Source organism: Schistocerca cancellata, chromosome 7 (assembly GCF_023864275.1).
Source record: "Schistocerca cancellata isolate TAMUIC-IGC-003103 chromosome 7, iqSchCanc2.1, whole genome shotgun sequence".
In the NCBI taxonomy this organism is placed as follows: Eukaryota; Metazoa; Arthropoda; class Insecta; order Orthoptera; family Acrididae; genus Schistocerca; species Schistocerca cancellata.
In genome coordinates this window covers 500,951,790-500,965,549 of record NC_064632.1, presented here as the reverse complement: position 1 = coordinate 500,965,549, position 13,760 = coordinate 500,951,790, and the positions used below count along the sequence as shown (strand labels likewise).

Here is a 13,760-nt window from a genome sequence, read left to right as displayed (position 1 = left end):
AGTCATGGGATGTGGAGGTACCTCACTTTTGTGGTGCATCTGTTTCAGCAAGGAAGTGGATCAGTCATGCTTTGGGTATGTATTGTATTTAAGGGCAGTGCAGTATTGGAAGGACACGCAATTGTCCAGGACTTCAGTTAACATACTAGCGATGGGTACGTCTTTCCAGAAGATAAAGTGCACAATGCACTCCTCATGAACACCTTCCTTTAGGAGGCAGTAATCAACCAAATGGATTGGTATGGGATACCCACTGACATCAGCCAGATTTATCAAGCTTGTGAACAATTGACACTAGATGTGTGGTGATGCAGAAACTCTCCTCGCACACTGTATGAACTTAAAAGCAACACCACCTGTGAGTGGACTAGGCTTGAGCAACAAAGACTCGGCTGTCTGCCGGCCGTTGTGGCCGTGCGGTTCTAGGCGCTTCGGTCTGGAACCGCGTGAGCGGTACGGTCGCAGGTTCGAATCCTGCCTCGGGTATGGATCTGTGTGATGTCATAAGGTTAATCAGGTTTAAGTAGTTCTAAGTTCTAGGGGACTGATGACCACAGAAGTTAAGTCCCATAGTGCTCAGAGCCATTTTTTTTCGGCTGTCTCACAGAGATCATCCAAGCACGAAAGTATGTTATATGTTTAATAAGCTTATTCCTTCATTCCCCTTGCATATCCTAAGACTTCAGTTACACCGCAACAAGGCCAATGCTGACAGTTTGCTGCACTAGCAGGCGCTAACCAGCTGTTCATTAACACTCCAACCAATGCCTGCCACCAATAAATAACAATATGTTTATCAGCCACCCTGTGGATGGCTTAGCGCAAACTCATGTCTCCGAATCGACACCTGTGGCACCTGCATCACCACCAGCGGTGCCGTAGTCGCGGTGAATATTCCTCTATACTCTTCATGTTTCCATCTAGGAAGACAACAAGTAACCTTCCACACAATGGGTATTTCAGTGACTGTTCTGCACCTAGCTTACCGGTAATAGCTGGAAAGTCATTCCAGGGGACATGCTCCTCCAGAAAGTCAGCGAGCAGCCAAGCTGTCACCAGCATGAAACCGTCGCACTCACCATTGATCACTGCCTCGCTGTTCTTAACCACCATAGACACAGCTAGTGTGCAACCAGTCTGCTTCCTGAGTGAAGCTATCGCTCTCGCTGTCGACCACTGCCTTATTGGACTTACCCATCATAGACACAGTCAGCGAGCAACCAATCTGTTGGGCTGGTGAAACTATGGCTCTCACTATCAAGCACGGCCTCGTTGGACATAGCGACGATAAACACAGTTAGCTAGCAGCCAGTCTGTCACCTTGGTGGAACCATAACTTTCACTATCGACCACTGCCTCGTTGGACTTAGCCACTAAAGACATAGTGAGCGAGTAACTAACCTGTCACCTGAGTGAAACCATCACTCTCATTATCGACTACTGCCTCTTTGCACTTAGCTACCATAGACACCACGAGCTGACAGACTGTCACCCGGTGCAACTGTCACTCTCACCATTAACGACAGCCTTCTTAGAAATACACTCCTGGAAATGGAAAAAAGAACACATTGACACCGGTGTGTCAGACCCACCATACTTGCTCCGGACACTGCGAGAGGGCTGTACAAGCAATGATCACACGCACGGCACAGCGGACACACCAGGAACCGCGGTGTTGGCCGTCGAATGGCGCTAGCTGCGCAGCATTTGTGCACCGCCGCCGTCAGTGTCAGCCAGTTTGCCGTGGCATACGGAGCTCCATCGCAGTCTTTAACACTGGTAGCATGCCGCGACAGCGTGGACGTGAACCGTATGTGCAGTTGACGGACTTTGAGCGAGGGCGTATAGTGGGCATGCGGGAGGCCGGGTGGACGTACCGCCGAATTGCTCCACACGTGGGGCGTGAGGTCTCCACAGTACATCGATGTTGTCGCCAGTGGTCGGCGGAAGGTGCACGTGCCCGTCGACCTGGGACCGGACCGCAGCGACGCACGGATGCACGCCAAGACCGTAGGATCCTACGCAGTGCCGTAGGGGACCGCACCGCCACTTCCCAGCAAATTAGGGACACTGTTGCTCCTGGGGTATCGGCGAGGACCATTCGCAACCGTCTCCATGAAGCTGGGCTACGGTCCCGCACACCGTTAGGCCGTCTTCCGCTCACGCCCCAACATCGTGCAGCCCGCCTCCAGTGGTGTCGCGACAGGCGTGAATGGAGGGACGAATGGAGACGTGTCGTCTTCAGCGATGAGAGTCGCTTCTACCTTGGTGCCAATGATGGTCGTATGCGTGTTTGGCGCCGTGCAGGTAGCGCCACAATCAGGACTGCATACGACCGAGGCACACAGGGCCAACACCCGGCATCATGGTGTGGGGAGCGATCTCCTACACTGGCCGTACACCACTGGTGATCGTCGAGGGGACACTGAATAGTGCACGGTACATCCAAACCGTCATCGAACCCATCGTTCTACCATTCCTAGACCGGCAAGGGAACTTGCTGTTCCAACAGGACAATGCACGTCCGCATGTATCCCGTGCCACCCAACGTGCTCTAGAAGGTGTAAGTCAACTACCCTGGCCAGCAAGATCTCCAGATCTGTCCCCCATTGAGCATGTTTGGGACTGGATGAAGCGTCGTCTCACGCGGTCTGCATGTCCAGCACGAACGCTGGTCCAACTGAGGTGCCAGGTGGAAATGGCATGGCAAGCCGTTCCACAGGACTACATCCAGCATCTCTACGATCGTCTCCATGGGAGAATAGCAGCCTGCATTGCTGCCAAAGGTGGATATACACTGTACTAGTGCCGACATTGTGCATGCTCTGTTGCCTGTGTCTATGTGCCTGTGGTTCTGTCAGTGTGATCATGTGATGTATCTGACCCCAGGAATGTGTCAATAAAGTTTCCCCTTCCTGGGACAATGAATTCACGGTGTTCTTATTTCAATTTCCAGGATTGTAGTCAACGGAATAACAGTAATCTTTTACTTGTACTTAGTCTCCAAGTGGTATTCATCTTGCTTTTTAACAGGCTTAGCACGTTAAAGGACTGTTGAACTTAGTCCTCATGTGATAATTTATGTTGCATAATTTGGATTGCACCTCCAAGTGAACAGTTTATTGTCAGAGTGGCTAAACCTCCAAGTGATTAAATTACTCTCATTAATTGAACTCAGCAGACGTCTACATGCAGTCGTCTACGTTTGCACGTAGCGTCAGAACGGTTATAAATTCACATTTAAAGTGCTAAATTTGTTATGGTTCTTGGGGATTGTTTGGCACATTGATCATACATGCAGAATTACCTTTAGATTCTGTTATTTAGACTTTACGTCCCACTTTGACCTTTGATCTTGGTTATAACTGTAGGCACAGTGAATTCAACAAATGTGTTTCCTTCTGTATTACCACTTGATATGTTCAAATGTGTGTGATATCTTATGAGACTTAACTCATTAGGTCATTAGTCCCTAAGCTTACACACTACTTAACCTAAATTATCCTAAGGACAAACACACACATCCATGCCCGAGGGAGGACTCGAACCTCCGCCGGGACCAGCCGCACAGTCCATGACTACCACTTGATAATGACTGTCATTTAAGCATGCTATATCACATTAGTTGACTGCCCTCCCTGCTCTCCCCCGATTCTATCGCAACACAGCTTCGCAGCTAAGTATGAGACAGAAAACTTTTTCAGCAGTTTATACATTACATTTCAGAAACTTTTACTCTTCACGGTCCTGCTGTTGTCAGAAATGTCACATAACACGGCAAGCTATAAATAACACCGATACTTACGCTATTATAAGTTGATGGTGTCGAATGTTCTTCACTAAAGTGCTGTACGGAGTCCATCGCTTGTCATCTCTATTCAGAAAGAAGAGATTCCCGCTACTGTCTACAGTGATCACGGGCGCAGGTAAACACCCATTGAACGTGTAGCTTGGTTGTGACCTACTCTTTTCATCAGTGCGACTTTCTTGAAGTTGCACACTCATGTCCCTCTCTGCTTCATTTACTCGGTCACGAAGCTTCGAAAGTCCGATTCCTTCGATATTCTTGTTCAGGACTGCTAGTTCAGATGCTGCATGGGTTAAGAGAACGACGAAGAAAACGTCCAACAGGATGCTCGTCTCCCCAGCTGCCCCTGCGCCAACAGCCTGGATGGCGTACGTGATTTCATAGGCGGGCGAGTGTTGCACGTCGACGGGAAGCCAGAAGATGAGCGGCCTGGTGCTGTTGCCCGCTGGTGGCGACGTTAGGGTCCGAATGAGTGGGTCTCCCATACACACACCACCGTCACCGCTGGTAGCGACTGGAACACAGCGGTTCAGATCACACCTTCAAATCCAGCGTGGCATATGTGATGAAATGCTACCGAACCCTTCACTGTTTTTGCAAACCAAAGATCAAAGGCAAGCACTCGAACTACAACGAATCGGTATTTTCTGGAGGAACATCTCTTTTCTGCACCAGAACTTACATACTCTTCGAATAAAAGTAGGTTCTGTGGTATCGTAGCAGACACTTTCGGTTACTACGTAATCTCGGTAGAAATTATCAGTCTCATTTCATTTCTATCGTTTTACTTATATTAGTTTATCAGAGTCTTTGGTATGATTAAAATTTTCTCATTTTATTCCCATTTAAAAATTATCTCTAACATTACTAACATTTATTGGAAGTCTGAGCGATCTATTTTTCGCAGTGACATAATGTGTTTTTAGAGGGGTAGTTTCGATGTACTAATTCTGCTAAGCTTGATGTGAAAGCACTGCTTAACTTTTTTTTTTCATATATTTCCTTTGAAAGATATTCTGAAGCAATTGAAGTATCGCACTCGATGAACAACGACGAAATATCTCGATACAGGAAATATTTTTCATCCACGGGACAATGGTTTTGTTAATATTGTTTAATGAAAACGAAGGTATTGATAATTTACGAAACACATTGTCATAGAGGAATTAAAGTTAAGATTTGTAATCTATAATTAAAACACAGTCCGATATACAAAGCGTGTTTGACGTTATAGGTACAAAAGAAGAGGCGAGTAGAGATAATGAAGCAAGGAAATAAACTTAATAAACGTAGGTCCAGAAACCAATGGTTTTTCCCATTACGACGTTTTAAGACCGAGTGTATGAATACCTTATAACAGAGTCTCCGCGCAGCCAGACTGGGATGTGCATTCAAGGACAAACACACTACAACAAGTGATCCACATCGACAACTTTAATTTAAAGTCAGGCTTCATCAAATCTCTTCCTCGATACCTGTAGATATTAAAAAAAAAAAAACAGACATATTCTGAATGCATTGACAGCCGACCGAAATGAGTTCCCGGCGTTGTTTGGTGCGGTCAACAAAGATGGATTACCCAGAAGCCTTAAACACCGCCACATAAAGAAATATTCGGAGGACCTGGGAGGCCACAGTATTGGTGAAGCATGGCTGGTACACTTGTTGAAACGCTGTTTACCAGGACTTAGGTATTTGGCACAGTAATAAAACCAAACGATGGGAGTTTATCACTTTCTCATTTACGCCTCACGTGTGGTATTTTGACATAAACTTAGCCTAAGATATTACCAATGCTGTAGCCGCTGCATGACTGCACTTGTGCAGCGCTATCAAGGTTTGATCGTGGAAACCATGGTTTCCAGTCCTATATTTCTTAGGATTATATGCTTCTTTCAATGTGCTCTACTGGCACATTTTGTTCGTAACTATGGCATCCTACACGTGAAACTCACTGAGTGTAACCTCTTTTTTTTAATTTTTCTAGTAATTATCTCTTTTTGTCCCTTCTATCCCCACGTCATCCTTGTTCAAACAATATACACTCCTGGAAATGGAAAAAAGAACACATTGACACCGGTGTGTCAGACCCACCATACTTGCTCCGGACACTGCGAGAGGGCTGTACAAGCAATGATCACACGCACGGCACAGCGGACACACCAGGAACCGCGGTGTTGGCCGTCGAATGGCGCTAGCTGCGCAGCATTTGTGCACCGCCGCCGTCAGTGTCAGCCAGTTTGCCGTGGCATACGGAGCTCCATCGCAGTCTGTAACACTGGTAGCATGCCGCGACAGCGTGGACGTGGACCGTATGTGCAGTTGACGGACTTTGAGCGAGGGCGTATAGTGGGCATGCGGGAGGCCGGGTGGACGTACCTCCGAATTGCTCAACACGTGCGGCGTGAGGTCTCCACAGTACATCGATGTTGTCGCCAGTGGTCGGCGGAAGGTGCACGTGCCCGTCGACCTGGGACCGGACCGCAGCGACGCACGGATGCACGCCAAGACCGTAGGATCCTACGCAGTGCCGTAGGGGACCGCACCGCCACTTCCCAGCAAATTAGGGACACTGTTGCTCCTGGGGTATCGGCGAGGACCATTCGCAACCGTCTCCATGAAGCTGGGCTACGGTCGCGCACACCGTTAGGCCGTCTTCCGCTCACGCCCCAACATCGTGCAGCCCGCCTCCAGTGGTGTCGCGACAGGCGTGAATGGAGGGACGAATGGAGACGTGTCGTCTTCAGCGATGAGAGTCGATTCTGCCTTGGTGTCAGTGATGGTCGTATGCGTGTTTGGCGCCATGCAGGTGAGCGCCACAATCAGGACTGCATACGACCGAGGCACACAGGGCCAACACCCGGCATCATGGTGTGGGGAGCGATCTCCTACACTGGCCGTACACTACTGGTGATCGTCTAGGGGACACTGAATAGTGCACGGTACATCCAAACCGTCATCGAACCCATCGTTCTACCATTCCTAGACCGGCAAGGGAACTTGCTGTTCCAACAGGACAATGCACGTCCGCATGTATCCCGTGCCACCCAACGTGCTCTAGAAGGTGTAAGTCAACTACCCTGGCCAGCAAGATCTCCGGATCTGTCCCCCACTGAGCATGTTTGGGACTGGATGAAGCGTCGTCTCACGCGGTCTGCACGTCCAGCACGAACGCTGGTCCAACTGAGGCGCCAGGTGGAAATGGCATGGCAAGCCGTTCCACAGGACTACATCCAGCATCTCTACGATCGTCTCCATGGGAGAATAGCAGCCTGAATTGCTGCGAAAGGTGGATATACACTGTACTAGTGCCGACATTGTGCATGCTCTGTTGCCTGTGTCTATGTGCCTGTGGTTCTGTCAGTGTGATCATGTGATGTATCTGACCCCCGGAATGTGTCAATAAAGTTTCCCCTTCCTGGGACAATGAATTCACGGTGTTCTTATTTCAATTTCCAGGAGTGTATTGTAAATATGGTTTGCATACGAGCAGATCTGGTGATATGTGAAGGTCTCCAAATTTTGTTTTGATCAACTTGATCATATTGAAAATTTTCCAAATAAATAAGATGGTGGCAACACTGATGACACGTTCAAGTATAGTGATACGTTTCTGTTTCGTGCTGAGTGTTAAGAAGCACAAAGCTTTGGTTTGTGTTCAACCATTTGAAAGCATCCAAAATGTGAATGGGTGTACTTACAATCCTGTACGAACCAAATCAAGATACAGAATGTACAGATATATCTGTAGGAATTGCGAATTTGAGAATCTATTGAAGGGGGCTCCCCATTTATTTAAAAACAGGGAAACACTCGTAGATCATGCAACCTTTACTAACAGATGCTTCGACATGTTCAAGTACTCACTCTGCTTACGTCAAAACCGGTTACCACATGATGAAACTGGAACTTCATCTACGTCTACATCTACATCTAAATCTAAATCTACATCTACATCCATACTCTGCAAGCCGCCTGAGTGCCTAGAAACTAACGAGAAGCGAGGACTCACATTCGTGAAATCACTTTGAAATATATTGCAGTTTACGTAGCTGTAAAGAGTGTAATGTTCCTCCCGAAAGAAACTTCTCTTGCCAATATCTACTTATTTCGTACATGAGCAGTGCAAGAGAGTTGGCTACACTAGGTAGTTCACGCACACTAGGTACTTCAAGCATGAGAGGAAACATTTCATAGGCGGACGCAGATCAATACTGTAAATGTCTATGATCACGTAATTCTCTGGGTGAAGGTGGCCACAAGACGTAGGATCAGCAGCAATCCGAATGCAGTCAGCGTGGTTCCATGACTTTTCTTTCCTGTTGCTTCATCAAATCTCAGTTTGTCTTCCATGAATAACGATGCCGTGCGTTGGGCATTACGCCACAGGCGTCTCCAAGTTATGGAGATTATCCTTCCAAATTAGCAGATCTAAATCACCTACAGCTCAGCCGTTCCCTTTATAGCAATCAGCAGCCCAAACTCTGCAATGCAATCCTCTAACTGGAAATTCCCCTACCCTGATTTTCGTCCCTGATACAAGCAACAATCACCCTTATTTGTGACCTCTGAAGCGACCTTGTCTTTTGTCATTCAAATGTGATTAAATCAGATTTAGGTGTTATGACCATTTCTGTCGTATATTATCACAGAATTTATTCTTACTTTATTTATCCCTCAGAACTACCACATTATTTCTCTTCCATTTTCAATGAACTCCAGTGGATAATTCCATCCTCTCGGCTGAAAGTGGTGTTTGCACCTTTTTTACATCTTGCATTTTCTGTAATTTAATGAATGGCTGGAACTGCGTAGAACTTTCTAGGCATTCAGTCATAGCTTGCACTTGGACATTTGCAGATACTCATGTCCGTCGCCACGCCAAAGTAATGCCTTGTATACCATCCCCCAATAGGAACTTGAATGGTATTCCCTGCTATGGGTGAAAACTAAGATATTTCCTGTGCATATTTCTCTGATATAGTCTATAGATTAAAGTAAACTTGTCGAAGACTGACTTACGCTGTCACGTTTTGGAAACAACATGTCACTTTGATGAAATATCATACTGAACAATGGTAATTTTCGTACAGGTAAGAAATGAGTATTTCTATGGTGGCACACACCAACTTGCAAAATTACAGCAACAATATAGCGACTGTATGCAGGGGTAAAAATCTTTATCTTGCAGTAAAAACATTTATTGTCTTCTGCTCATAATGCTAATATACGCTATTGCAGAGTGAATACTGCAATCGCATATGTCATTAGGATGTTTGCTGGTGACTGAACTTGACTGCATATCATCAGAAACTAAGATGGGAGAATCATGGAATTCATGGTAGCATTCATTTTAATGACCAGTAAAACAACGCACAGTAAATACCCGTTTAGTTTTATGACTGATATCTGGCGGTTGCTACACACCCTGATAAGCCTTCCACACCTCTGTATGAAGAGTGACTGGTACTCTCTGACTGAGAGGACTCACCTGCCACAGCTTCCACACAGTGCTGGCAGTCCTGCTGTACTTCTCCCGGACACCTGCACCATTGTCTGGGAACAACCTCCTTGCATCCAGCAGACTCAGCACCATTTTCTGCAGTCACTTACGGTACAGCATGAACGTCACCAGCTGCCAACATAATACTCTACAGTATACTAAATAATGCCTAAATGCGAGAAACTACAAGTGATCAACAGGTAACTAGAGGGATGAATCCAAGCAATTATTCATTTTGTTACATTAGTCAGCAGTAACAAAACTGTAAACAGTGTCATTTTGCAGCAGGACAGCTTGGCCTATTTCAAAGAGAGCACTTGAGACTGGAATTGTTACCCCAAAACTAAATGGAAAAAAGAAAAATAACAATAAAAACGTATTTATAGGCAAAAAATAATAAGGACTGAACGTGTGTGTATTGTTATAAACAGTTTCCATGCCCGATCCTTGGGTCGGGGAACTTAACTCAGCCAACAATAGAAAACTGTGAGCATTCAAAACTTGAAAATAATGCACATTTTCAATTCATGAAAAGGTTAGTTTCGAAAAGCGTACAGTAGGAATGGAAGGACATAAAAAATTAGAAGGCTCTGAAATGTGGTATTACAAGAGGTTATTGCAGATCTTACGGGTTCACTGAGTAATAAATGAAGACATCTAGCATCAAGTCAATACAAAAACTTGATTTAATGAAGAACATAATCAAATGAAGACAGAGAATGATTCGACATATATTCCGAAATGAATCATTGTAGGAAAGGTTAGTTGTAACGATAATGGGTGTAAACGATCTCAGAGGCAGATCTTCATACAAGTACATTAAGCAGATCACTAATTTTGCAAAACGTAATGAATCTGTCATACAGTTAATAATAAAACTTACATGACAGTCGAGATATGTCCACCTGTACTCTTATTAGATGAATTTGCTTACAATAGCCTTTTTCGACCTGCTGTGTCACTCTCAAGTGAAATCGTACTTTGGAATGCATCAATGAATAAGCGTTACTTTTAAGATTACCTTGTCCTTGGGTCAAACATAGTTAACAATGTTCTTTGAAAAGGAACACTTATGTACTGATGTCGTTTCAAAGTGACATAGAAGGCTGAAACAGGCGATATTTGTGAATAAATTTAACAACAGTCCAGGCAGAAGGGACTGTAGGACTGTGGACAAAAGAAAATAAGGATTTTGAAATGTTAGCAAGTTGCTGCGCTTTACTAATAAAATAGATACAGAAGACAACTGGTGTATTTCGGGCATGGTAAATGAAAAATCACGTGAGTAGTACTTGTGATGAACTTAGGTCACAAGCATCCATATTTTGGAAGTACACCAGAGTGCCACTTGCAGTTATTTAGTCTCACATTTGTACCAACATGTCGTTTCTGACTTTTACTTGGCTTAACATACGTACATATGGACGTAAAACAATTGTGAAACAGATCACACGTTTCTGGAACAGTTTGTCCGAAGTAAGGAATAAAATGGATTAGAGAGATACATGATTCACAGAGAAGGGGGGGGGGGGGTACCAAACATAACTGGTGCCACTGGAATGGCACTTTATCGGGGCCACCCCACCCAGATCGGTGCCTGGGACCAACACAATACTGGCGCCAATTTACAGAATTTATTTAATGTTAATATAATATAAATAACAATAGAATGTAGTACCTATATTAAAATATGTCTAACCTATATTATTTGTTACTTTTAGAGAAATCGTACCATGAAAAATTAGACTATTTTTTCATTTTTTTATTTTCAATTTATTTTTGCGTGACACTTCGTTTTTGTTTCTACCGATTTCTGTTCTCGAAATAACCTGAATTTAGTACTTTAATGTAACGAAATCACTTTGACGGTTAAATATCACAGTAATATAAATTTTGATCTGCATAATTGCTAAGCCTTGAGAAGATAAACTTTTTGACACCTCATTTGTGTTCCTAGTCTGTCTGATGCTCTCGAAATGTACAAATTTAGTACGTTATTTAAAGACATTGACGAAATGAAATTTAGACACCTCATCGCCTTTCTAGCATCTTCTGTTCTCTAAAGGGCCTAATTTTCATACCTGATTTGAGGGAAGCTTTTTCATAGTTAAAATCACACTAGTATAACTTGTTACGCGAAAAATAGCTAGATCTAGAAGAGATGAACTTTTTGACACTTCATTTACATACCTAGCTGTAGTTGTTCGCAAAACATTTCAGTTTTCCCTCCAATCACTTTCTCTTTATTAGCCTGACTACTTTCAACCAATTACATATATTTTTGAAATCCTACACCTAAAAATGGTCAACTTGATACCCAATTTACCCATATTCAAACCTTTATTTGGCCATGAAAAATCTGAAAAAAAATTCATTGCATTAATTTATTTGAAGCTACTAGCTGCCATTTTCTTACTTATCCTGATTACTTTCTAGAAAATATATCTGTTTCTTCTAAACTAGGCCTAACGCTGAGCACTTTGTTATACCATTTGTCCGTTTACTGCTGTTTGCTTGCCGGCCGAGGTCTCCGAGAGGTTCTAGGCGCTTCATTCTGGAACAGCGCGACCGCTACGGTCGCTGGTTCCAATCCTGCCTCGAGCATGGATGTGTGTGATGTCCTTAGGTTAGTTAGAGTTAAGTAGTTCTACGTTCTAGGGGACTGATGACCTCCGCTGTTAAGTCCCATAGTGCTCAGAGCCATATGAACCATTTGTTGTTCGCTTGGTTATGAAACTTCAGATAAACATCTGACCAATAAACATATCGTCCACGATAGAAGACTGGGTATTATTTACTTGAAATTTCGAACGTAAATCGACAAAGTCAATCCATTATTGCTGTCTTGTATAGATTCCTTAATATTTAATTGAATTAGTCGACTGTACTGACATGTGCGCGGCCAGACATGCCGTATGCTTGATTACGCCTCAGCCAGTTACGGTCGGCCGACGCTTTCTGTTCTGCTACAGGTTTTTCTGTCGGCCTAGTTTTGCATTTTCAAAAATGGCTCTGAGCACTATGCAGCTTAACTTCTAAGGTCATCAATCGCCTAGAACTTAGAACTAATTAAACGTAACTAACCTAAGGACATCACACACTCCATGCCCGAGGCAGGATTCGAACCTGCGACCGTAGCGGTCGCGCGGTTCCAGACTTTAACCGCTTGGCCACCAGGGCCGGCTTTGCATTTTCATACGAATACATGTATATGATAGCATTTTCGTGGCAAATCGTTATTGCGATCGGCGGACTGAAAAATCGTTGGCGGCGCCATAGGCTTGGGTTGACTCACCCTGATGGTCCAAGAGAAAGTAGAGGTGCAGAGGAAGAAGACCTCGCGGAAAACTGCGGGATCGGTCTGTGTGTCGACGAGCATCTGCGTGCCCGAGTTGAGGCACGCTGAGACGCTGACGGCGGTGACGAAGGCGGCCCCCAGCAGCCGGGAGCCCGGCCTGCGGCCACCGTGAGGCATCCAGAGGCCCAGCCGAGACAGCGCCACCGCGCCGGGGCCCAGCAGCTCGAAGCTCTGGAGAGCCGTGTCCGGCATCTCGCAAAGCAGCAGGATTGCCAACGGACCTGCAACGGAACAGGGGCATAGTAAAGTGGCCGCCGAAGCGCCGTATTCAGTGCAGTTTTGGTTTTCAGTCAGAGCACTAATTTGATACAACTCTATCTCAGCATGATTTTCATCTCTGCGTTTCTACTCCAAACTACATCCACTTCAACATTCTTGCTTTAGTCAAGTATCGGTCTACCTTTATAACTTTTACACCCCACTCTTTCTTCAAATGCCAAATTAAAATTCCTTGACTCAGCATGTGTGAAAATCGGCCCTTTTCGTCGTCTTATGTCATGAAGTCTTTTTCTTATCAGTTCTATTCAGTATCCTTCTATTTGACACACCTGATGCTTATTACTGAACATTAATATGGTGCATGTCCACACTTCACCTTTATCACAGCTTGAACTCTGCTCAGGTTTGGACCAATGAGGTGTGTGAACATTTACGACGGAGTGGCAGCTTGTAATTCCTCAAGAGCAGAAACCAAAGAAGTGATGTTAGTCTCTGATGTCTGCAGCCTAATAGACGTTCTAACACATCTCTGAAGTAGTTCTCTAAGTTCCTGTTGGGGTTCTGGCTAGGTTATTCCAGTTCAGCAATGTCATTGGCCATCAGCAATTGCCTTAGACATGTTGCTTTATGACAAGTTGTTTTGATACAAACTATCATTGTCTCCGAAATTTTCCTGTGCTGGGCGCAGTAGACAGTGCTATAAAATATTTTCATACACTTCCTCAGCATTTTCTTAAGTGCAATAACACATTCTAACAAGGTAAACAATCACTCTTTCTGTCCATCTCCTCCTCTTCCTTTTCTCTGTGCATTTTCTACTCCCTCTCCTCCTATCCATCTCTTCCTCCCCCTTATCTGCGTCCATCTCTTCT

General features: G+C 44.8%; 1 protein-coding gene across 1 annotated transcript; it reads right to left on the bottom strand.

The window, feature by feature from the left end:
* Nucleotides 1-3,801: 3,801 nt before the first annotated feature.
* On the bottom strand, nucleotides 3,802-12,861 carry LOC126092855 (uncharacterized). Its single transcript, XM_049908584.1, has 3 exons — nucleotides 12,607-12,861; nucleotides 9,236-9,407; nucleotides 3,802-4,322 (listed from the first exon to the last, which is right to left on the bottom strand). The coding sequence occupies exons 1-3, from the start codon at nucleotides 12,859-12,861 to the stop codon at nucleotides 3,802-3,804; spliced, it is 948 nt and encodes a 315-aa protein (XP_049764541.1).
* Between the last annotated feature and the right edge of the window lie 899 nt (nucleotides 12,862-13,760).